This window comes from Trachurus japonicus, chromosome 3, assembly GCF_045865225.1.
Source record: "Trachurus japonicus isolate A0001 chromosome 3, Traja_1.0".
Lineage (NCBI taxonomy): Eukaryota > Metazoa > Chordata > Actinopteri > Carangiformes > Carangidae > Trachurus > Trachurus japonicus.
The window spans coordinates 36,637,825-36,657,422 of record NC_140909.1 but is presented as its reverse complement, the minus strand read 5'-3'; the positions used below and the strand labels follow the sequence as shown (position 1 = coordinate 36,657,422).

The window sequence follows — 19,598 nt, the reverse complement described above, 5'->3', positions numbered from 1 at the left end:
ATGATAAACATTATAATTCAACTAGATTTGTAATCCCTAGACAAATCTTGTAGCAAGTGCATATACTGAAACAATTACAAAAGTAATCAATAACACAATTGTAAACAAATTAATTGCTAACAATTTAAATAATCAACCACTCATGCCATCATTGTCAGGTGAGGGATGCCAACAATTTACTGGTTTCCACTTCCTCTCATGAACATCTTTACTGGCTCTAATCTTCTATGGTTGTTAACTGAATATCTTTTGGCTTTGGACGTCTAGTTGTACAATATAATTGACAAGATTAGCTGTTAAGGAATTATATTGAACGTTTTTCACAATTTTCTATTATGGTATAGAGCAAATAATGAATCAGTGAATCAAGAAAATAACTGCAACCAACTGTTTTCTCAGGACATGACCAAAGCCTGAAAAAATTGCAGCGATGTGTCAATTGCTATCACTGTTTAGGTGATTGTGTAAAAACACAACTACTTTTTTCATCCCCAAAGTGAAACACATGTGTCCAGCAGTAAGCACGAGTTGGGTGGGAAATGTCCATTTCTCACAGTCTCATAGTACCAACGGATGTAACTCTCACCGGTGAAGCAAAAAATGGACTGCCCTACTCAGCAACAAGCTGGTGAGAAAGCTAAGAGTCAGTGCTTTCTGCAGTCTCAGGCTCCACGGATAATGTTCCCACACAAAAGTATAATGGAAGAAGAAGTTGCACATTGTATATTCACTGCTCAAGGGAGGCCCCTGGAGATCCACCCAGTGTTTTCACTTCTTCTGACTGGAGACCTCTCCTCAGGTCGAGTGAGGTCACCCATCTAATAAAACTATTGTACGTAGGCCAACCTGCGCTGACAGCAGATGCAACAGATGGTGTGTGGGTTCACGTCCACATAGAGGACTAATCAGGCCAAATAAGTGAAAACACCTGTGTTGGTGGAGCAGGGCTATTTAAGGGCTTCCAGTGACAGCTTTGGTTTGACCCAGCACACATTAAGGAAAAGGTGTAAAACCTGTCTGGCACAAGCTGAATTAGCCTCAGTGGTTAGCTAGGTAGTTGTCAACTAACCACCAACAACGTTATTTCGCAACCGCATTAGCTATGTAAACACTTAAAAAGAGCACACCTGACCACACATGTGACAGCTTACCCGTTGAAGGTTGCTATTTGCCTGATACGACTAAAGTTAGTAGTTGTTTTGACTAGAGAGTTACCAGCTAACATTAGCCGAGTTAGTTAACGAGCAGTGAGTTAACGTTAGCCTACCTGGTGGGCGACCGAGCTGATAGCTACAAGCTCGAACTGTAGACGGAGCAGGCGTCAACACATTAAATGTACCAATCACTTCTGGTGGAAAAATGACATCGAGGTGTTAACGTAGGGTTGGCTAACATTGGCTTCATGGTCGACCCAAACAAGGCCAATATGGGTAACATTAGCCCGACACCCCCGCACTCGACAGGAACTCCCTTTTAACAAGTTGTGCTGAGCTAACACGGCTAACAGGCTCGGTAAGAAAAGACAAACATTGACTTGCCAGAGACTTGACGCGGGTTTTCCCCCACTACTTGTTATGCAGGGCGGGCCAGTTACTCCGTCCGCCCGTGGCTCCTCACAGCGGCTTTGACAACTAGAGCTAGCATGTTAGCTGGCTAGACGAACCAGCGTACTTCACGTCATGTGATCCGGCGGCCCCCGGGTACTGACTCGGGCTGCGGCTGCGGCTGCAGCAGGAAGCGGGTTTCATCAGGCTGAGAGCCGCGGGGAGCGGGCTACACTCAGTCTGCCCTCCTCTGCTGTGTTCATGTGCAAACCAGCTTTATCAAAAATAATGAAAATAAAAAACATTCCTCCTATATTTCTAGCCAACTGGTACCTATGTCATTTGTAAATAATTATAAATGTCTGTATTACAATATGTTTAAGGGTTGTATTATTGGATTTAGCAAATCCTATCAATTACAAACCAGTTATTTGAGTGGTGTCAGAGTGTGACGTGTAATTAACTGAATGAGTGTAAAAAAAATCAAAAAAAAATCTATAAAGTAACTACCAAGAATAAGCTACCTGAATTTCATGAATTGTAGCATCAATATGTGTTTATAAAACACTCACTATTAGTACACGTCTACATTACAACATAAATGTATATCTAAGAAATCTGTTAATTATTTACAATTTATAAATTATCTTAGGAACCACTGATATTTCCTAAATAACTGGTTTGTAGTACTTAAATTATAAATACTGATAGTTTTATCAGCCATAGTATTTAGAAACATTTAAAACTTATAACTTGCATTATAATTAGGTTACTATCAGTGTAGGAATAACGTTGATGAATCTATACTTAATAGTGTGTGGTTATTATTAGGTGTTGCCAGTGTATCATGTGTCATTTATGACTGGTCAAATGTAAATTCAAGCAGGCTGTATACTATATTTAGATCTGTATACATGCTCATGCCATTGAATATTTATCTCAACATGCCCTGCACTCTCCCACCCCTTACACTACTTGTTTACAACCTGTCCTTGTGTTTGCCCCATATGGCAAACATTTTGATTAATCGAATGATTAATAAGTCATAATATATAACTCTTTCATGTAGCCTATTCATTTTTTTATTTTTTTTTAAATAAAGACGGGCAGTTCCAATGCTATCTGATGTTTGATTTCTTAAAATGAAAAAAATAAATAAATAAAAAATAGGGGTGATAATGAATATAGGGCTAACTATCAGTTTCAGCCACAGCCTGCTCCTATTGTTGTTCCAGGTCTTCTGTATGTTATACACAAAAAGGTTATTGGGAGCAATTTTGACACTATACAAAAAATGAGCACAATATATACAAACAATTAAAGCATAAAACTCAGTTTTCAGAATACGTTTCTTATTTATTAAGCTGCTAAAAACATTGTGTATTGCCATGATCACATTAACCTGTATAAGTGCTAAGGCCAAACATTTGCTGCTGATCTCCTTTTGACCCCCACATTGTCCTCTTTGAACTGTAAGGCTCCTATTTATATATAATTGGGAAGATTCACGCAGCAGACGAAGGCAGACACAGCTCTGTAGATGGTGTACGCTGAGGCCTGGGAGGTGTGCAATAACTCTTGTTTTTATTTTTTATCTGGGAGATGTGCAATAACTGATGCTTGTTTGTTTGTTTGTTTACTTTTTAATCTTTTTAACCCTGAACTGGGTGTGTCATGAGTGTGTGTGTACATGTCAACTGTCATTTATGTATTTTATGTAGGCAGCTTTTTTTTTTTTACCATGCACTGAGTCCACAACAAATTTCCCCTGTGGGACATTAAAGTGTATTCTAAAACATATCAGGTTAACACCGGAGAGACTCCAGTACTGGCCCCAATGTGTGTCAGCTCAGCTGTGGTGGTTTATTTAGATGAGCTCAGTATAAACTCTTGTATCACATTTTGACAATGGACCCTCTACAAGAAATCATCACAGTTTTACACTAAGTGTTAAACTGCTATGGTACTTCAGTGGTGTAAATTACATTATTTTTTTCAAATGACCAGAAACCACGTGTAATGTTGTAAACCAGCAGCAGGGGTTTGTGAAGGCTGTTCATTCACACAGCCCCTTTTCATTGAAAAGTAAAACCCCCTGTGCTGCGGGGGGCCGCCGCTGGGGGGCAGAACAGTCTAGGGGGGGCAGACACTCGGGGTAAAACAGGAAGTTGAGGCGGATACAGATTTTAGCAACACCGAAGAAGAAGGCGATAGAAAACAATCACAAACCAGTGGTTTTACCGGGCGAGATTCTGCCTCTGTTTTCAGTCATATACACACGACTTCTACAGAGACACCATGCCTGTGATTTGTGCGGCTATCGCCTGCAACAATAAATTCGTGAAGGGGTCGGAGATACGATTTTACAGGTGAGTTTTCAACAACGCAGCTGATTTGGTTTGGACGTTAGCAAGCGGAGCACAAAAGAGACATTTACCACTTATCTTTTAAATAACCTTCGTGGATAATTATGTCCGTGTCAGCGTACCAGTGTCAGGTTTTACTTTGGAGATAAAGTCCTATAATTGACCTAAATGCACGGGTCTTGCTACAAGCTAACCCACCGCTTCAGAGCTAGCGGTAACACCATTAACTCCCTGTGAAAACACACCACGACCTCATGTGGCAGCTGCTCTGGCATCAGTCTGGATATGTGCTGAATAATCCAGTTCCCGATGGAGACTGTGTCCCATGGACCGAGACCCATGATGCACTGAAGCATAGGAGAGATAGAGAGAACATAAAGCTTTCAGGGAATATGAAACTTGAGAAAATGACAATATTACGTTGATGTGACTAGATCTGTACCTTTGTGATGAATTGGGCAGGGCTCCAGACTGGCCCCTAAATGGTGAAATGTGGACGGGACAATCTGCTATTTGTCATAACAGGTGGCAGAACAATGTGTGTGATGGTCATGAATGAAAAGTAAATGCGAATATTTGCCTTGCAAGTTGATTTACGCCCCTAACTTTTCTGCTTGCACTCCTAAAATTTTAAGGTAGGGGCCACTGTGCTACTCGTAAAAAAAAAAAAGTTAGTATGAACGCAAGACCCATGAAAACATCAACTGTTAATACAGCAAAACTATGTGTTCTGGTCCATGCCTCAGAGAGCTGTGTTCACTTGAATACTTCCTACATGAAAAATGATAAATTGCATGTAGCTCTTATAACATTATGTTTCTTATACGGAGAAAGCATGAAAAATGACAATTACAGTGAAATTTTACATTAAAAGCTCTCGCAAACAGGAAGAATAATAGGTTCCAAAAACAATAACAAAAAACAAAAAAATATATATGTATAATAAAAAAAACAAACAAGAAATATTCAACAGAGATTGATTAAAAGTAGGGATGCACCGATCCAATATCCGATATTGACTAAGGTCTTTTCCACTCCACACGAAAACGGAGCTTCACCCAAAACGACCTTTTTCTTGTTCGTTTTGAAAATAATTCTCCGTAAACACGACCAGACATTTTCTGGGGGAGCATACATCAGTCCGACTGCCCAAAAGTCCGACAGCTCATTTCTCCAACTACCCATTCTACAGTGTTAAGGTTAGGTTTAGGGTAAGGTTAAGGGTTAGGGCTACTTAAGTCGGAGAAATGGGAGGTCGGACTAATGGACGCCAAAATAAAGAAATGTATGGTCGGAGAAATGGGTAGTCGGACAGACGCCATGCGCCCAAATTTCGTCAAAACGCTGCTGCAGTAACCTATGCTTACATACTCCAGGCCTGCGTGGCGCTGTATCGCTGCGACACATAAACACCAAAAACAGAGAAAGAGACAGAAAGCTTCCCCGCTGTATTCAAACTCCAAACACCCACAAGTGGATTAATATGTTAACTGGGAGTTGTGTCGGTGCAAATATGACGATTGGTGATGATTTTACTGGCGCGATTCAGCCGCAGTGTCCGAGGGACCGACAGTAGTCAACTAGGTTTGTTATTGTGTTACATTAGGTCGATAAACTGTAACATCTACCAGTGTGTCTCGGGTTACAGGTCAGGGCTGTGGGGGAAATGACATCATAGGTTTACAAAAGATCAGTGAGGTGTCCACAGGAAAACTCTGGGGCGGTGGGTTCAGATCTTCTCACTCTGGGACCCGTTTCCAACCCCCCGAAAACGCCGTTTCAGTCTGGACGAAACGCCGAAACATTTTATTTTTGAACTTATGTGGATCCGTATCGTCTGGGTGATATGCTTTAAACAGCTAGATCGGGTTTTGGATAAGCAGGGGCCGATCCGCGAGGCCGATCTATTCACGTGGACCCTTTGTCTGTGACGCTGCTATGTCACGTGACTGCAGCACGAGCACCCGCGGCGTCGGAGGGGCAACACAACCCGGACGGGGGATCAACATGGAGAGATTCAAGTCACCCGTCTGGAAGCATTTCAAGCTCAATACGCCAACTAGTCCGCTGGCTACGTGCAGCTTCTGCAACAAGGACATTTCGAGGGGCGGTAATAACATCGCTAAATACAACACCACTAACTTAAACAGGCACCTCCAAACGTGCCACGCTAAAGAGCTGAAAGCGGGACGACATAAAATCAAGCAAGAAAACACACCGAAGCCGGTAACTGTGGTGGAAACCTGGCTGCAAAGACCGGACAGACTTCCAGCCGACAGCGTGAAAGCAACAAACATCACAGAGAAGGTTTTGGAGTTCATTGTTTTGGGTTCGCAGCCGCTCTCTGTTGTTGATAACGAAGCCTTCCGCCGCCTCCTTGAATGCCTTGAGCCAAAGTACTGTTTACCTTCTCGGGACTATTTCTCCGAGATGGTTCTGCCTGAGCTGTACAAGAAGGTGTGCAAACACATATCAGATGACTTGAAGGATGTGAAATGGATGAGCTTCACAACAGACATCTGGAGCTGCGACGTGTGTCCCATCACACTTTTAGGTTTGACCGTCCACTGGTTGGACACGAGTTGTTCGCCTCACAGCGCGATGCTGCGGGCCAAAAACTTCCGCGGACAACACACCGGCGACGCGATGTCGGCTGCTATAAGGGACATGCTCGATCAGTGGCATATCCCGCTGAATAAAGTGCACGTCGTTTTGAGGGACAACGTTAGCGACATGGGAAAAGCTATGAAAAACATAGGAGTGCGCAGCTTAGGCTGCTTTGCTCATACACTGCAGCTCGTCGTCAACGAGGGGCTGTTATCACAGCCCGGTGTGAGTGAGGTGGTTGCAGGCTGCAGACAGATGCTGGAGCATTTTAAACTTTCTCCACTCGCATATTCACGGCTCCATGACCTCCAGCTCCAGATGCAAATGCAACCGAAACGCCTGCAACAAGACGTGGAGACCCAGTGGATCAGCACATACTTGATGATAGAGAGTTTCCTGGAGCAGAGGGGGGCCCTGTGTGCCTACGAAGCTGATTATGACCTGCCCACTACCACACTGACGGACAGCCAGTGGGCCCTGCTGGAACAAACTATGGCCGTCCTAGCCCCGTTTGAAGAGCTCACCAGAAAGATCAGCTCACCCACCGCCTCCACCGCTGATGTGATTCCGGCCGTCACCGTCCTCAGGCGCATCCTGGCTAAAAGGGAGGCCGATCCTGGTGTTAAAGAAATGAAAACGACCCTGCTACAAGCTGTGAACATCCGCTTCAACACTGTGGAAGATGAACCCCTGTACGCCCTTGCCACCTTGCTGGATCCCAGATATAAAGACAGGTAAGATAGTAAACCTGTTACATTACATTATCTCCATCCAACACTCAGTAGTGTACACATTTGAATGTGATAAGATGCCATTATGTACTGTGTATATATAAAGTTAGTGTAAATATATCACTTATATACATAAGATATCATTTTTATGCATTAGTTATTATGAATGTGTACATTAGATTATTATTTTTTCATACAGCAGCTGTGTGTGCAAGTCAGTAATGGCCTATAATTTCACCCATGTTTTATATTTGTTTCAGATACTTCACCAGTGCAGGCTCCGCAAAGCACGGCAAAGACATACTGACTCGGGAACTTCAGGAAGAGGAGTGGAGGAGCGGCAGCAGAGCGAGAAGACGGGCTGCTTCAGAGCCAGCACAAAAGGCCCCTCGGTTGGAAGCTGCACCACCACCTCCAAGCAAGAGCAGCTTCATGGACGAATTTGATCAGATTCTGGAGGAGTGCGAGGAACTCGGTCCAGCCAGCAGTTCACGCACTTCTGTCCAAGTGCATGAGTTTTTTACTGAGAGAACAATCGCTGCCTCAGACAGCCCACACCAGTACTGGGCGGTCAACAGGCGTCGGTTTCCTGACCTCGCCGCCACTGCCGTAAAGTACCTCTGTGCCCCTTGCGCTAGCGTAGAAAGTGAGGGACTGTTCAGCACAGCCTCCAACGCTGTGGATGAGAAGAGAAACAGACTTACACCAGAGAGAGCAGAAATGCTTGTTTTCATGAGAAAGAACCTGCCGTTGCTGCTGAAGTGAGTATTTCGAGCAGGTTACTAGTGGTGTGAGCAGAAAATGTTCTTTTAAGTTAGTTACAATTGTGATAAGCTCCTTTTTTTGTTCTCATTTGCTTCATTTTATGTTTGGATCTGTTTGAAATAAATGTTTACATGGAATTGTAAGTGTTACTGCTGTTTATTTTTTGTATTTTTGACCAAGTTCATTTAGCCAATTGTTTGTTCAGTTTCCACTGCTATGTTTTATATTGGATTTTGAATATCTGTTAAACCAAATGTTTACATAGATGTTATTTCTTTTTACTGCTAATACACAATTTGTTATTTGTGTATTTGTTAATAAATAAGTGTATGATGTGGAGGAAGTGTCCGGGGAGAGGGAAGTCTGGGCGTCCTTGCTCAGACTGCCGCCCCCGCGACCCGGCCCCAGATAAGCAGAACAAGATGGATTGATGGATGGATAATTTGTTTGATCTTTTTTTTTGAATAAAGTTAGAAAAGTAATGTTTATGTCAAGCCTGGTGCCTTCACTCTCTTCCACATGGCCATGTATACAGTTCCTTCATTCAACAGTAGTATCGGATCGGTATCTGGTATTGGTCGATACGCTGAGCCCAGATATTGGGACAGAAAAAGCTGGATCGGTGCATCTTGAAATTATCGCCAGGTTCCTCGTCTAATCTGTAGTGTCAGTTCCAGATCAGCTGTGTTAAAACAATGAATACCTGTGCTTTAAACATGCGATAAATTATGGTTTTGCTCAGTCATAACCGTCTGTCATGCTGTTTGATAATACTTACATACTTGAAACTATCTCTTTCCTCTCCCGTTTATCAGGTTTCCACTTAGCAAACCTCAACTCGCCAGCAAATGGGTGCACAGCCTGGGGATGAAGAACTTCATCCCCACCGCCAACACCTGCCTCTGCTCGGAGCATTTCAGGACCGACTGCTTCAGGGACTACAACGGCAAACAGTTTCTGAGGGAGGATGCCGTGCCCACCATATTCACCCAGCCACAGGATACATCAAAGGTACTAGGATCAAAACATTTCATAGATTCTTCCTTTGCTGCAATTAAATCGTTTTCAAAAACCAGTCTGTGTATTAACTGAACTGTGAAACCTCCGTAGATTGAACTGCGGAAAAGAGGAGTGATACCAAAGGAGACCAACGTCGCAAATCAGATGGGGACAGCAGCAGACAGAGACAGAGTGAGAGAGGCAGTCAATCTACGCCGAGAGAAGAGAGGAGGAATGAGGGTGAGCTTTCTGTGACTGTTCATTATGTATTCATCTTATTCATCAAGTGCCACACCAGGTCATCAGCATCAAACACAGACACTTGTTTACTGTATAAAGTGCACAAAACGCAAAGCACAACCCGATGTCATCATTTGAGGAAGTTTGCTGTGAATTTGCTGTTAACTGGAACCTTTGACCTCAATTTATTATACTTAAAGGGATAGTTCAACATTGGCCCATTGCCACAATCGCTATAGTATATAGTATATAGCTTTAGCAATAGGTTTGTTACCTTTAATTGTCGGTGTAAGCTATTTTTAGAAGCGTTTTGGAGTTTTTGGATTGTGTATTTGATGAGTTTGATCAGGGAAACCAAGAAATCCCATTAGCCTCCGTAGCGTAGCTCTGAGCAGCCTGCCGCTCCGCTCCGCCGTTCTAAAAATAGCTTGCACCGACAATTAAAGGTAACAAACCTACTGCTATGACTATAGGGATTATGGCAATGAGCCAATTTGCCAAAATGTTGAACTATCCCTTTAAACAGTGAAAATCATTGTCAGACAATGAGTTTATTGAACTGTACCTACACAAATGTTATCATTAATATAATGATAGATAATTCAGCAATATTCATCATGTCAATTTTAACTTACATTTAATTATGATATACAGTTCTGCTTGAAAGTTTGTGAACTTTCAACATGTTGCCTGTGATTGTGGCAATATAATTCTGACCAGAGAACGGAGATTGGAGCATTTTTCGCTTGATTGTTGATAGATGTACATTAATCCCATTCCCACCTCTCGGGGATGATGTGTGTGTTGGCCTTTACCTGGTTCATTCTGTTTCTGGTGCTTCTGGGTGAAAGTTTTGATGGCAGTCCACTTCTGAAATGAGTTGTGGTGTAAATGATTTGCCTTACAGATCTTACAAAACTTTCTAGTCTTGTATAAGTCTATTACCTACTTGACTTTACCAGTGCAGCTGGGGTTCACTTACTTATGCACATACTCTGGTGGCTACTCACACAGTTTCCTCAAAACAAGGACATGGAATTGATTAACATGTAAAAACTGGCAATGAAATTAGAAAAAAAACAAACAAACAGAAAAATCTAAACTACTCAAGAGGTTCACAAACTTTAAAGCAGCACTGTTTGTCAGACAAAAACATAAAGGATCAGATGGCTATGACTACTACTTAATTTCAATGCTTTATCTGGTGAGGTCTAACTTACCTAAATGTATATGTAAGACATAAATATTCTTGTTGTCAGAGATATCAGTGTTTTAAATGTAATTTTTTTACTCATAATTATATATAACAAATATATAACCTATTGTAAAGATAACTGACTGTTTATGTGTTTTCGTCTCAGGGTGGACGAGGCGGCCGTGGAGGAAAACAGCTGGCTGACAGGTGGGACACCGTGTGTGTGTGTGTGTGTGTGTTTCTTCTGTTCTCATAGCATCTTTGCTGAGCTTGATGACTCTGCACCTCTTTATCTCAGTGCAGTGAATGAGTGTCCTTTAAAACACTAAGTAGTCCATTCCAGATAAAACACACTGCCGTTTCATTTAGCCTGGAGTTGGCTTTGTGCGGGAACGACGGAGTAATGTGGGCCTCGCTGGACTTGTGCAACAGTGCATCAGTTTTAAAGGATTAATGGTTTAATTACAGCACGGCCAATCACAGCATGCGGAGGGTGGAGGCTGGTGGCTCTCTGGTTTTTGGAAAGTAGCAGAAATATGAGATGTGACACTGCGTGCGCTCGCAGCGGGCAGGGTTTTCCCCCTATAGGCTCCGCGTTGGTTAATTCCACTATTCTAAATCTGAAACCAGAGTCGAACATTGTTTCATAATGAAGTGAAAGACAGAAGTGTCCCCAGGTTTTTGCCCTTCCTCACTGAATGCCTCATTATGTTAATAGTGACTTCCAGAGTGTGGTAGATGCAGATTACAGCGGGATGGTTTATATTCAGCTGTGGTCACTCTCTCTCTCTCAGAGTCAACGGCTCAAACACTGACATGGCTTTTGTCCTCCACACCCTGCAGGCAGAACATCGGAGCCAAGAGCAGAGTGTACGACAACAAAGGTCGACTGCTCTCCAACGGCAATGACATGTGTGACTGTTTGGACGTGGACTGCATGGGCTGCTTCTACCCCTGCCCCGAGTGCGGCTCACGCAAGTGCGGAGTGGAATGCCGCTGTGACAGGAAGTGGCTGTACGAGCAGGTGGAGGTGGAGGGTGGAGAGATCATCCGGAATAAGTATGCCATTTAGGCAGCGCTTCAAATGAACCAGGGGGGGATTCTGGGAAGAAAAGTTTTGTCCATCAGTCCAGCTCCCAGTCAGGCTGTTCAAAACAACCATTCTGTTTAAAGGAAAGTTCCACTACAACGACTTACAACAGGATTTGCAAAAATACTGCCCATGGTAGAAAATTATGCAGAGCAAAGAAAGGATGAATGCTGGATGTGCATTTTTTATTTAAAATGTTTGTGTTCGCCAGCTTGTGTTAATAAAGCTTTTTTTCAAATACCTGATGTCTGCACTCTTGATTTCCTGTATCATCTAGAGACGTACAAATAAACCGATCTCATCTGATCTGTTTTCATGTCCAGCAGTTTCAAGTGAAGCTCCAACACTTCGCCTCCTCCCAGTTTTTATTTAACTCAACTTGTTAGCATGTTTATTGTTGAAGTCATACAAACAGTAAGCTGTTTCTTTGTATAGCTTATTATCAAGTCACTGACACTGAAACACATTTTATTGTGGTCTTTGTAATGTTGAAGCCTTAGAGCCTCTCCATAGTCTACACTCAGACATCTTGGTTGTTCAGGATCAGGGCTGTACAGAAACATAGAGAACATGCACCAAACTCCACCCAGCAAGACCCCAGGCCCAGAAATTGAACCTAGAAGCTACTTCCTGAGAGGCAACAGCGCTAACCACTTCACCACCATGCCATCCTACCTAAATTAAGGTGAGTTTGTTTGGTTTATTACAATGTTAAAATCACATGATTCACATATTATTGCAAACTGTTCGTTGGCATTAAGTATTTTCATGTCCTCAGCCTGTTGTGTGTTGTTCAGTTACACATTAGTGTCCTTACATGTGTTTTCTTCTGTTGCAGTGTGTTGAGCTCTCAGGGCCACCGTACTTTTAACAAGCGAGGACATTAATTTTTAAAGATCTGAATAAATGTTTTATTTCCATCAGATGGTTGTTTTCTGATTATTTCACTCCCAAGTTCAGAGATTTATTTGCCACACAGACATTTCGGGTCTAGACATTTTAATAGTCATAGTACATATACACACTGTAAGTGACCTACATTATATGGGTATTGTTAACAGTTAACACACTAGGTGGTTAACAGGAATAAGATCCTGCTTCAGAGAGAGACATATTGGATTCATCATTAGATACACAGATTCCTAAAGGTTTCAACTGAGACATTTTATTCACAAGTTTCTTATGAGTTGTTCATACTCCATTACATTTGTTTATCAATGTCTATCATTGTTATCAGCACTTTCTTTGTTGTTAATGTTTTGTTTTTTTAACATTCATCATTTTGCTCACTTTTTTATCATTTATTTCATTCATTGATTTCTTTCATGATTTTTCCATTGTGTTTCATGTGACTCTAACACTCATGACTTTTATTGTGGTGATGGACAAGCTGCGTCAGTCTTGATTTATTTGCGAGTGCTGTGTATTCTTTGCCAGATCACACTGAGGAAGGGCTAGACCCGAAACGTCTGTGTGGCAAATCAATGTCTAAACTTGGAGCGCTGTTTCTTACTTTTTTTTTCATTAGAAATTCAGCAGCCAGTTGTTGTTTTTGTTCATGTGAGTTTTATAGTTTGTGGAGCCACTAGGGGCCCCTCTGGTCACTTGGCCCTTCACAGTGAAGTGCCAGCGGCAGCAGGTGAGCAGCATGACACAGCAGTTCACCGTGCTGGCTAGAGAAAGAGTTGCAGATCTGCCCTGACAGTAAGTGATGTCTCATTTATACACATCCTGCCGTCCTTGGCCTCAGCTCTAGGTCAAGTGTCATGCACTCCCGCGTTGCTTTGTCTCCATATCTTGTGCTTGTTTCCAGGGAACAGTGAAGAATTACAGCAGTGTGTAGGCTATTTATTGTTTTTGAATGGCGTGGAAGTTGCTTGCACAAACCTGGTGTGCAGTCAGCTTTCTATATTAATCAGCGAAACCTGCTGTATTGATAAACGACGGGGAACCGCTCTGTTGTATTTTCTTTTGTTTTTTTTTATTTCCATTGCGGCTGTCTTCAGAATGCATTTTGGCTCATTTTTAAAGGGGTGAATCTCATTAATATTTATGAAACCAAGTCAATGGGTGCAGAGAGCAAACCATTCATCACAGCAGCTGAGAAACTATATTTAAGCTGAAGTTAAAATATTTCCCCAGTGACAAAATGAATGCTCCAGTTCCACACCACTCTCTCATGCTGACCGTCAGGAATATTGATCACTCACTGTTACTGTTAACTATGGTAAAAGTATCAGGACGTCCTGCCGGGGATGGGAGAGTGAGCCGGTCCAGACTGGAACATCTTGACTATTGGACTGACTCCCACTTTGATGTACAGTGGCATGCAAAAGTTTCGGCACCCCTGGTCAAAACTTCTGTTAATTTGAACAGTTAAGCAAGTGGAAGATAAAATGATCTCCAAAAGGCATAAAGTTACAGATGACACATTCCCTTTACATTTTAAACTATATATATATATATATATATATATATATATATATATATATATATATATATATATATATATAGTCAATTTATAACAATTTTGACTCAATCCATAAAATGCTTTATAGTGTGCAATGATTATTGTTAGAAAGCATTATGATCATTTATGAGTGTTTATAACTATAGTTATACAGTGCTATAACTGCATTATAACTCATTATATTTATGGTTATAATGCGTTAAAGAGACAGGCGTCAATATACATTATATATATATATATATATATATATATATATATATATGTGTGTGTGTGTGTGTGTTTTTTTCCATCTTTTACATTTTCAAAATGACAGAAAAGGGTCCATATGCAGACGCTACAGTCTGCACCGGTTTGAGTCCCGCATCGGGCGGCTCTTTGCTGCATGTCATTCCCCCTCTCTCTGCCTCCGCATTTCCTGTCTCTCTCAAGTGAACTATCAAAAAAAGGCAAAAAAAACTGAAAAAATACACACACAAAAAAAGAAAAAGAAAAAGAAAAGGACCTGCGGCTAAGGTTTGGCTACACTGCATAGTTAGTAGCTAGTAGTTTGTTGTCTGCTGTCAGATTTTTGTTTAATCTACCTTTCATTCACACATTAAACACAAGAGGCCAGATGTGGACGCTTCAAACTACTTCAGGAACATAACTTCCAGCCAAATGAAAAGATTTTTCTCCTGGATATACATATTCATGTGGCCAGGCAGAGCCCTCAGTGCTTTTAGCAGCAGTTAGTGAAGAATCCATCATAACCTGACACAAAGGCTTCCACTTCATGACCGTGTCTATTTCCCTCTCTCCAGCAGAGGAAGCAGCGCGACAGACTCGTCTATAAACTTGATAAAATGTCTATCTAAATATTGGCTGCAGCAGTCATTAGAGAGGAGAGAGCACAAACCTCCAGGGAGCAGCTGGATAAAAACAAGCTGCTATTAAAGGACACCAGTGACCTGAGCAGACTGAAATCTGTCAGCAGATATCCAGCCTGCAGTGTTTGGCATTGAGCTGAGAGTGTGTGTGTGTAAGTGTGTGTTCGTGTGGAGCTGAGTAGAGTTAAAGGCTGAAGTAAAATCTATGAACATGAGTGAAAAGGTCTGAGCTCCTTCAGGATGTTGACAGAGAAGACAAAGTAATGAGGCCATCACAGCTCTCTCTCTCTCTCTGAGGCTGGAACATGAAGCCAACACCAAACGACCAAAACCTGCAGAGCCTGAGTCCACAAAGACTGAAATACAGTACAGACGTCATTACTTCATTAAAAGCTTGCTTCTGTGCTACAACAATCCTGTAATCTCCCCACATCCTATTTCTCTTCCAGCCTCTTCTTTCATTGATCACTCTGTTTCATTATGTTCTCTCATTCATCATTTCATTGACTGTTGCACCTGCTGGGGCTCTGTGGCTTTGACCCTTGCACCACTGGCTGTAACGTTGACGTTGAAGATGAATTTCCTCAGTAAAGATCAGATTATGACCTGAATGAACTGAATCACTGCACCGATTTCCAAGTGATGATCACATTGATGTATCACTATCTTCTGACTGGGACAGAACACAGAGGCAGTTTACTCCCTATGAGGAGCAGTTTAACACTGGAGATTACGGATTTTACTAGGAATAAAAAATGAGAATATGTTTTTTTTTTCATTTGTATATATTTTTCTTAGGTTATGTATATACTTTTACTCAAATTGTTTCTTTTTGTATCTGCTTGCTGCTTGCTGCTGTAACACAATAATTTCCCAGCACGCGATCAATAAAGTACATTTTCATCTATAATCTTAATATATCTCTTCTGGCAGCTTTGAGTTTCACCAGTGTGTCTTGTGAATTCCCAAACTTTCTTAAAGGTTTAATACCAATTTAATGCAGTACCCATTTATGAGACAAAAAAACGTGCAATGTAGCAAAAAGAGGCACAGCTAAACCATCATAACATTGCACATACTATAAGACCTGTGTGTTCTTAATGTTCTTTTAATTTTCTCTCCTTAGGAATTCATATTTCATAATTTGGAGCCACTTTTTTTTCATGTCACTGTGAAACACGGTCCAGCCCTGCTCCCTCCTAACAGGGTTGTAACTGTTGAGCCTCGGAGCAAACATTAAATAGTAAAGTAAATCACAGCACAATGGTTTTCTCAATCACAGTTATTCACCACACTAACGCAGATTTATGTTGTTAACCTGAGTTAGATGCTGACCAAAGTGAAGGAGGTCTTCTCAGTGTAGTAGGCATCAAATTAACAGCTTGTCATGATAATGAGTTAGTCCTCATGTCATGAGCAGGGGCCTCTGGTTTCCACACCACTCAGATGCTGCACCTTCGGCTAAAAACAAACCCGGTCCAGACTGTATCAGCAGCAGTGACAGTCTCCAGTGGACTTAGGGGCAGGGAGCTGATTTTATTCATCCTCTTATTCTCCTCTGAAAAGCCAGTGTCCAATAGCTCTGCCTCTGTACACTTGTGAGTTTAGTTTTCTGAATTTTAAAACAAAATTCATCCATGTGACGGTGTGAGATAAATACAGTGTCGTGGTGCAGACCAGGAGCAGTCACTCAGTTTTACTGCTCAGTGTTCGTACCAATTTGCACCAAGTGAGAGAATATTTCATGTATTATTCCACCTGTATTACAGAGAAAATAATTCACCATGACACAATGTAATAATGGTAAGGATTAACAACCAGCTGGAAAATGACTGTTCTGCAGCTGATGTGCAAAAGGACAGAATGAACTGTACACATGCATTAAAGGAAGAGTTTGATATTTTGCTTAGAAGCTCCATATCATTTTCCTGTCTATTAAATATCATGGTAAAACAATTACATTTTTATCAAACCTTATTGGCCCAGGTAATTTACTCTTCAAGTTCCAAGATCTCTTCCAAACCTCTAAAGCTCACAACTTAACATGTTGCTGATCCACAACTATTTATCCTGCTTCCTTTATGCTAAGCTAAGCTAAGCTAAGCTAAGCCATCTCCTGAAGCTTTATCATTATAATTTTTATATTTATGACAAGAGCAGCATCAATCCTGTCATCTGACATTCACAGACACATTTCCCCAAAACATCAATGTGTGAAGTGCAAACATGTACCAGGCCTGCCACCATCACATTCTTGTTGATACAATATTCATTTATCATGTTGCGTACGGTCACGTCCTAAACACGGAGTTCCTGACATTAATTCTGCTACACCTGAACAACGTCTGGCATCGTCAACCACACTCTGTCTAAATCCAGCCTCCGCCTGCTGAACAGAGCCACTGACACTTCAGCAGAGCTTCTCCGTGGACAGCAGACTCTACATTTCCATTAGCACCTGTCACAAAGGAGGAGAGGGGTCGAGAGGTCGGCTGTTTTCCTGTTCTCTGCATAAAAAGTAGAGAAGTCCAGGGGTCAGACACCTTGGTCCGGACAAACAGGGAAACTGCTGGTGGGACATTAAATCTCTAGTTTGCCTTGTGACTTTAGAGTCACTTCTGTTTTCAACAACAGACGACATCTTATCGTTTCCTCTGTGCCGACAAATTATTGACTACCAGAGCAGAGAGGGTTGAACGTGCTGCTGATATCACCTGAACGACAATTTCAATTAAAAAGACAAGACAAATTTAAAAAAAAAGATCATGTCACTTCAGAAAGAAAGACAAAACTCAACCAGTAACTGATGCCTGTTTATTTCAGCTCCAAGTCAAGTCAGTGAGTACATGTGATGGGATGGATAGTGGGTTAGTAGGAGGGACAGCGGTGTACGTCTCCAAGGTAGCGCCCACAGAACATGTGGTCTTTGTTGCACACAGCACACGTACAGGACCTGGCCACGGGGTAGGTGATGCCCTCAGGACAGCCTGGGATGTGTTGCACCTCGTAGGACCACTCCCCATTACAGGTCTCCTGCTCCGGCCAGTAACCGTTACTGATGTAGACCAGGTCCTGTCAGCAACAAGACACAAACACTATTCAGTTGCTCACCAGTGGAAAACAAAGTGAAATAATGATCAGCTGTTGTCCAGAGGAAGCTCAAACTTTCAATTAAAAACTAAACTAAGTAAATAAAACGCGGCTGACAGCTGCAGTCTTCACTGTAACTGTACAAAATAGGCAAATCAGTCAAACTTAATGATACAGGGAAGAATAATGGATCAAATGTAAATATTAAAAACAAAGATGTACATGAGAAATAAAATACTATAGAAAAGTCAATGACAATAGATTTTAAAAGATGAATATTTTTAATAATTAAATTAAATAAAGTATTTAAAATATGTAAATATGAGGGGGTGATAAAGCATGATTTAAAATGGATTTAAAAAATCTGTTTGACATTTAAAGTATTGAATTATCACTCACTATAATCTTTACTTACTCAGCAGGTCTTTAATAGATGAACAAATTGCAACTGCAACAAAACAGGTTATTCAGGACTTATGTTACTGTTTGGGTTTTTCAAATCGGTAAAGGTTGTAAGTGAGAGCTATTGCAGAAAGCAGGGTTAAGTAAAACATCTTTTTTTTTTTTTTAATTTCGTGTTCGAAATCTGAGAAGAGTCTGGGTTTCACTATGATTTTTCTTTTTCCTTTTTCTGGAAAAGTCTAATTTATTTTTATTTATTATTATATATTAATTGACACATTTAAACCAAAGTTAGCAGACGTTTAAAAAACACACACTAGCAGCAGTCAGGTTTCAGTATGAACCATATCTTCCCTCCTGTTACGTAACACTGGTTCCCCCTTCAAAGATTCTCTCTCTGTGGGGAACTGTTTTTGAACTGGAATAATTACAAAATGAAAACTCTGTTTCATACAGGACTATTTTACCCATGTCTCTCTCTGTGTCCTGTCATATGATTCAATAGTGTCCTTTCCTGTCTTGTGTATAGTGTGAAACTTTAAACTGTTGTTGAGTTTTGTTTTTTAAGGAAAAACCTCCTTCCTCATCTAACCTGTCCAGTGCTGTTTGTCCCAGTGATATTGACACTGTGATAGTTAGTTACTATGAAGGACTCGAGCGCTGCTGGTGCTGATGCTGTTTAGAGTCACCTCATGGTAGCACTGTCCCTGGCATATGGTGGTGCGGACCTCCACGTTGCCGATACAGCTCTCCACTTCAATGATGGCGTCGGTCAGATTACAGTTGGAGCTGCAGCGCCGCCCCGCCCCCGCGACTGCCAGCACTGCTGCCATGACAACCAGCTGCATCCTCTGCTGGGTGCAGCGCAGACACTTGCCACAAGAGGGGATCAGGCCTCACGTCAGATTTTCAGCCTGAAGTCTGAAGATCCAACAAGTTGATGTGGCTGAAAGTGATGAACAGATCTACAGGTCACATTCAGACGTCAGTTTGGAAATCTGCTATTAAACTACTAGAAGTGACATCAATCATGTGTCATATAATCTTTATTGAAATCTAACAAGAAAGGACATTCTGTAAAAACTGTGACAGATTTATTCAGTGAAATTCATTTCTTCATCTTCACCATTTTATTCATGCTGTAGATTTTCTACCAGGACCTAAAGGGTTGGTTTAAATAAATTACACCTACACAGCCACGCGGTTTGTTCTGGTTTCAACTGGCAAAGTTAA

General features: G+C 41.5%; 2 protein-coding genes across 4 annotated transcripts; one reads left to right on the top strand and one right to left on the bottom strand.

The window, feature by feature from the left end:
* The first annotated feature begins 3,692 nt into the window (after window positions 1-3,692).
* arl14ep (ADP-ribosylation factor-like 14 effector protein) lies at window positions 3,693-11,771 on the top strand. 3 transcript variants are annotated; one of them, XM_085771897.1, is made up of 6 exons: window positions 3,724-3,913; window positions 7,509-8,009; window positions 8,829-9,024; window positions 9,124-9,252; window positions 10,614-10,654; window positions 11,291-11,771. In XM_085771897.1, the coding sequence occupies exons 1-6, from the start codon at window positions 3,843-3,845 to the stop codon at window positions 11,517-11,519; spliced, it is 1,167 nt and encodes a 388-aa protein (XP_085628023.1). In that variant the 5' UTR covers window positions 3,724-3,842; the 3' UTR covers window positions 11,520-11,771. The 3 variants fall into 3 exon arrangements, with proteins under 3 accessions (XP_085628027.1, XP_085628023.1, XP_085628018.1); XM_085771892.1 differs by lacking the exon at window positions 3,724-3,913 and adding an exon at window positions 5,894-7,251; XM_085771901.1 differs by lacking the exon at window positions 7,509-8,009 and having other exon boundaries at window positions 3,693-3,913.
* A 5,902-nt stretch (window positions 11,772-17,673) lies between these two features.
* LOC146990334 (gonadotropin subunit beta-1-like) lies at window positions 17,674-19,311 on the bottom strand. Its single transcript, XM_085773164.1, has 2 exons — window positions 19,055-19,311; window positions 17,674-17,945 (listed from the first exon to the last, which is right to left on the bottom strand). The coding sequence occupies exons 1-2, from the start codon at window positions 19,211-19,213 to the stop codon at window positions 17,742-17,744; spliced, it is 363 nt and encodes a 120-aa protein (XP_085629290.1). The 5' UTR covers window positions 19,214-19,311; the 3' UTR covers window positions 17,674-17,741.
* Between the last annotated feature and the right edge of the window lie 287 nt (window positions 19,312-19,598).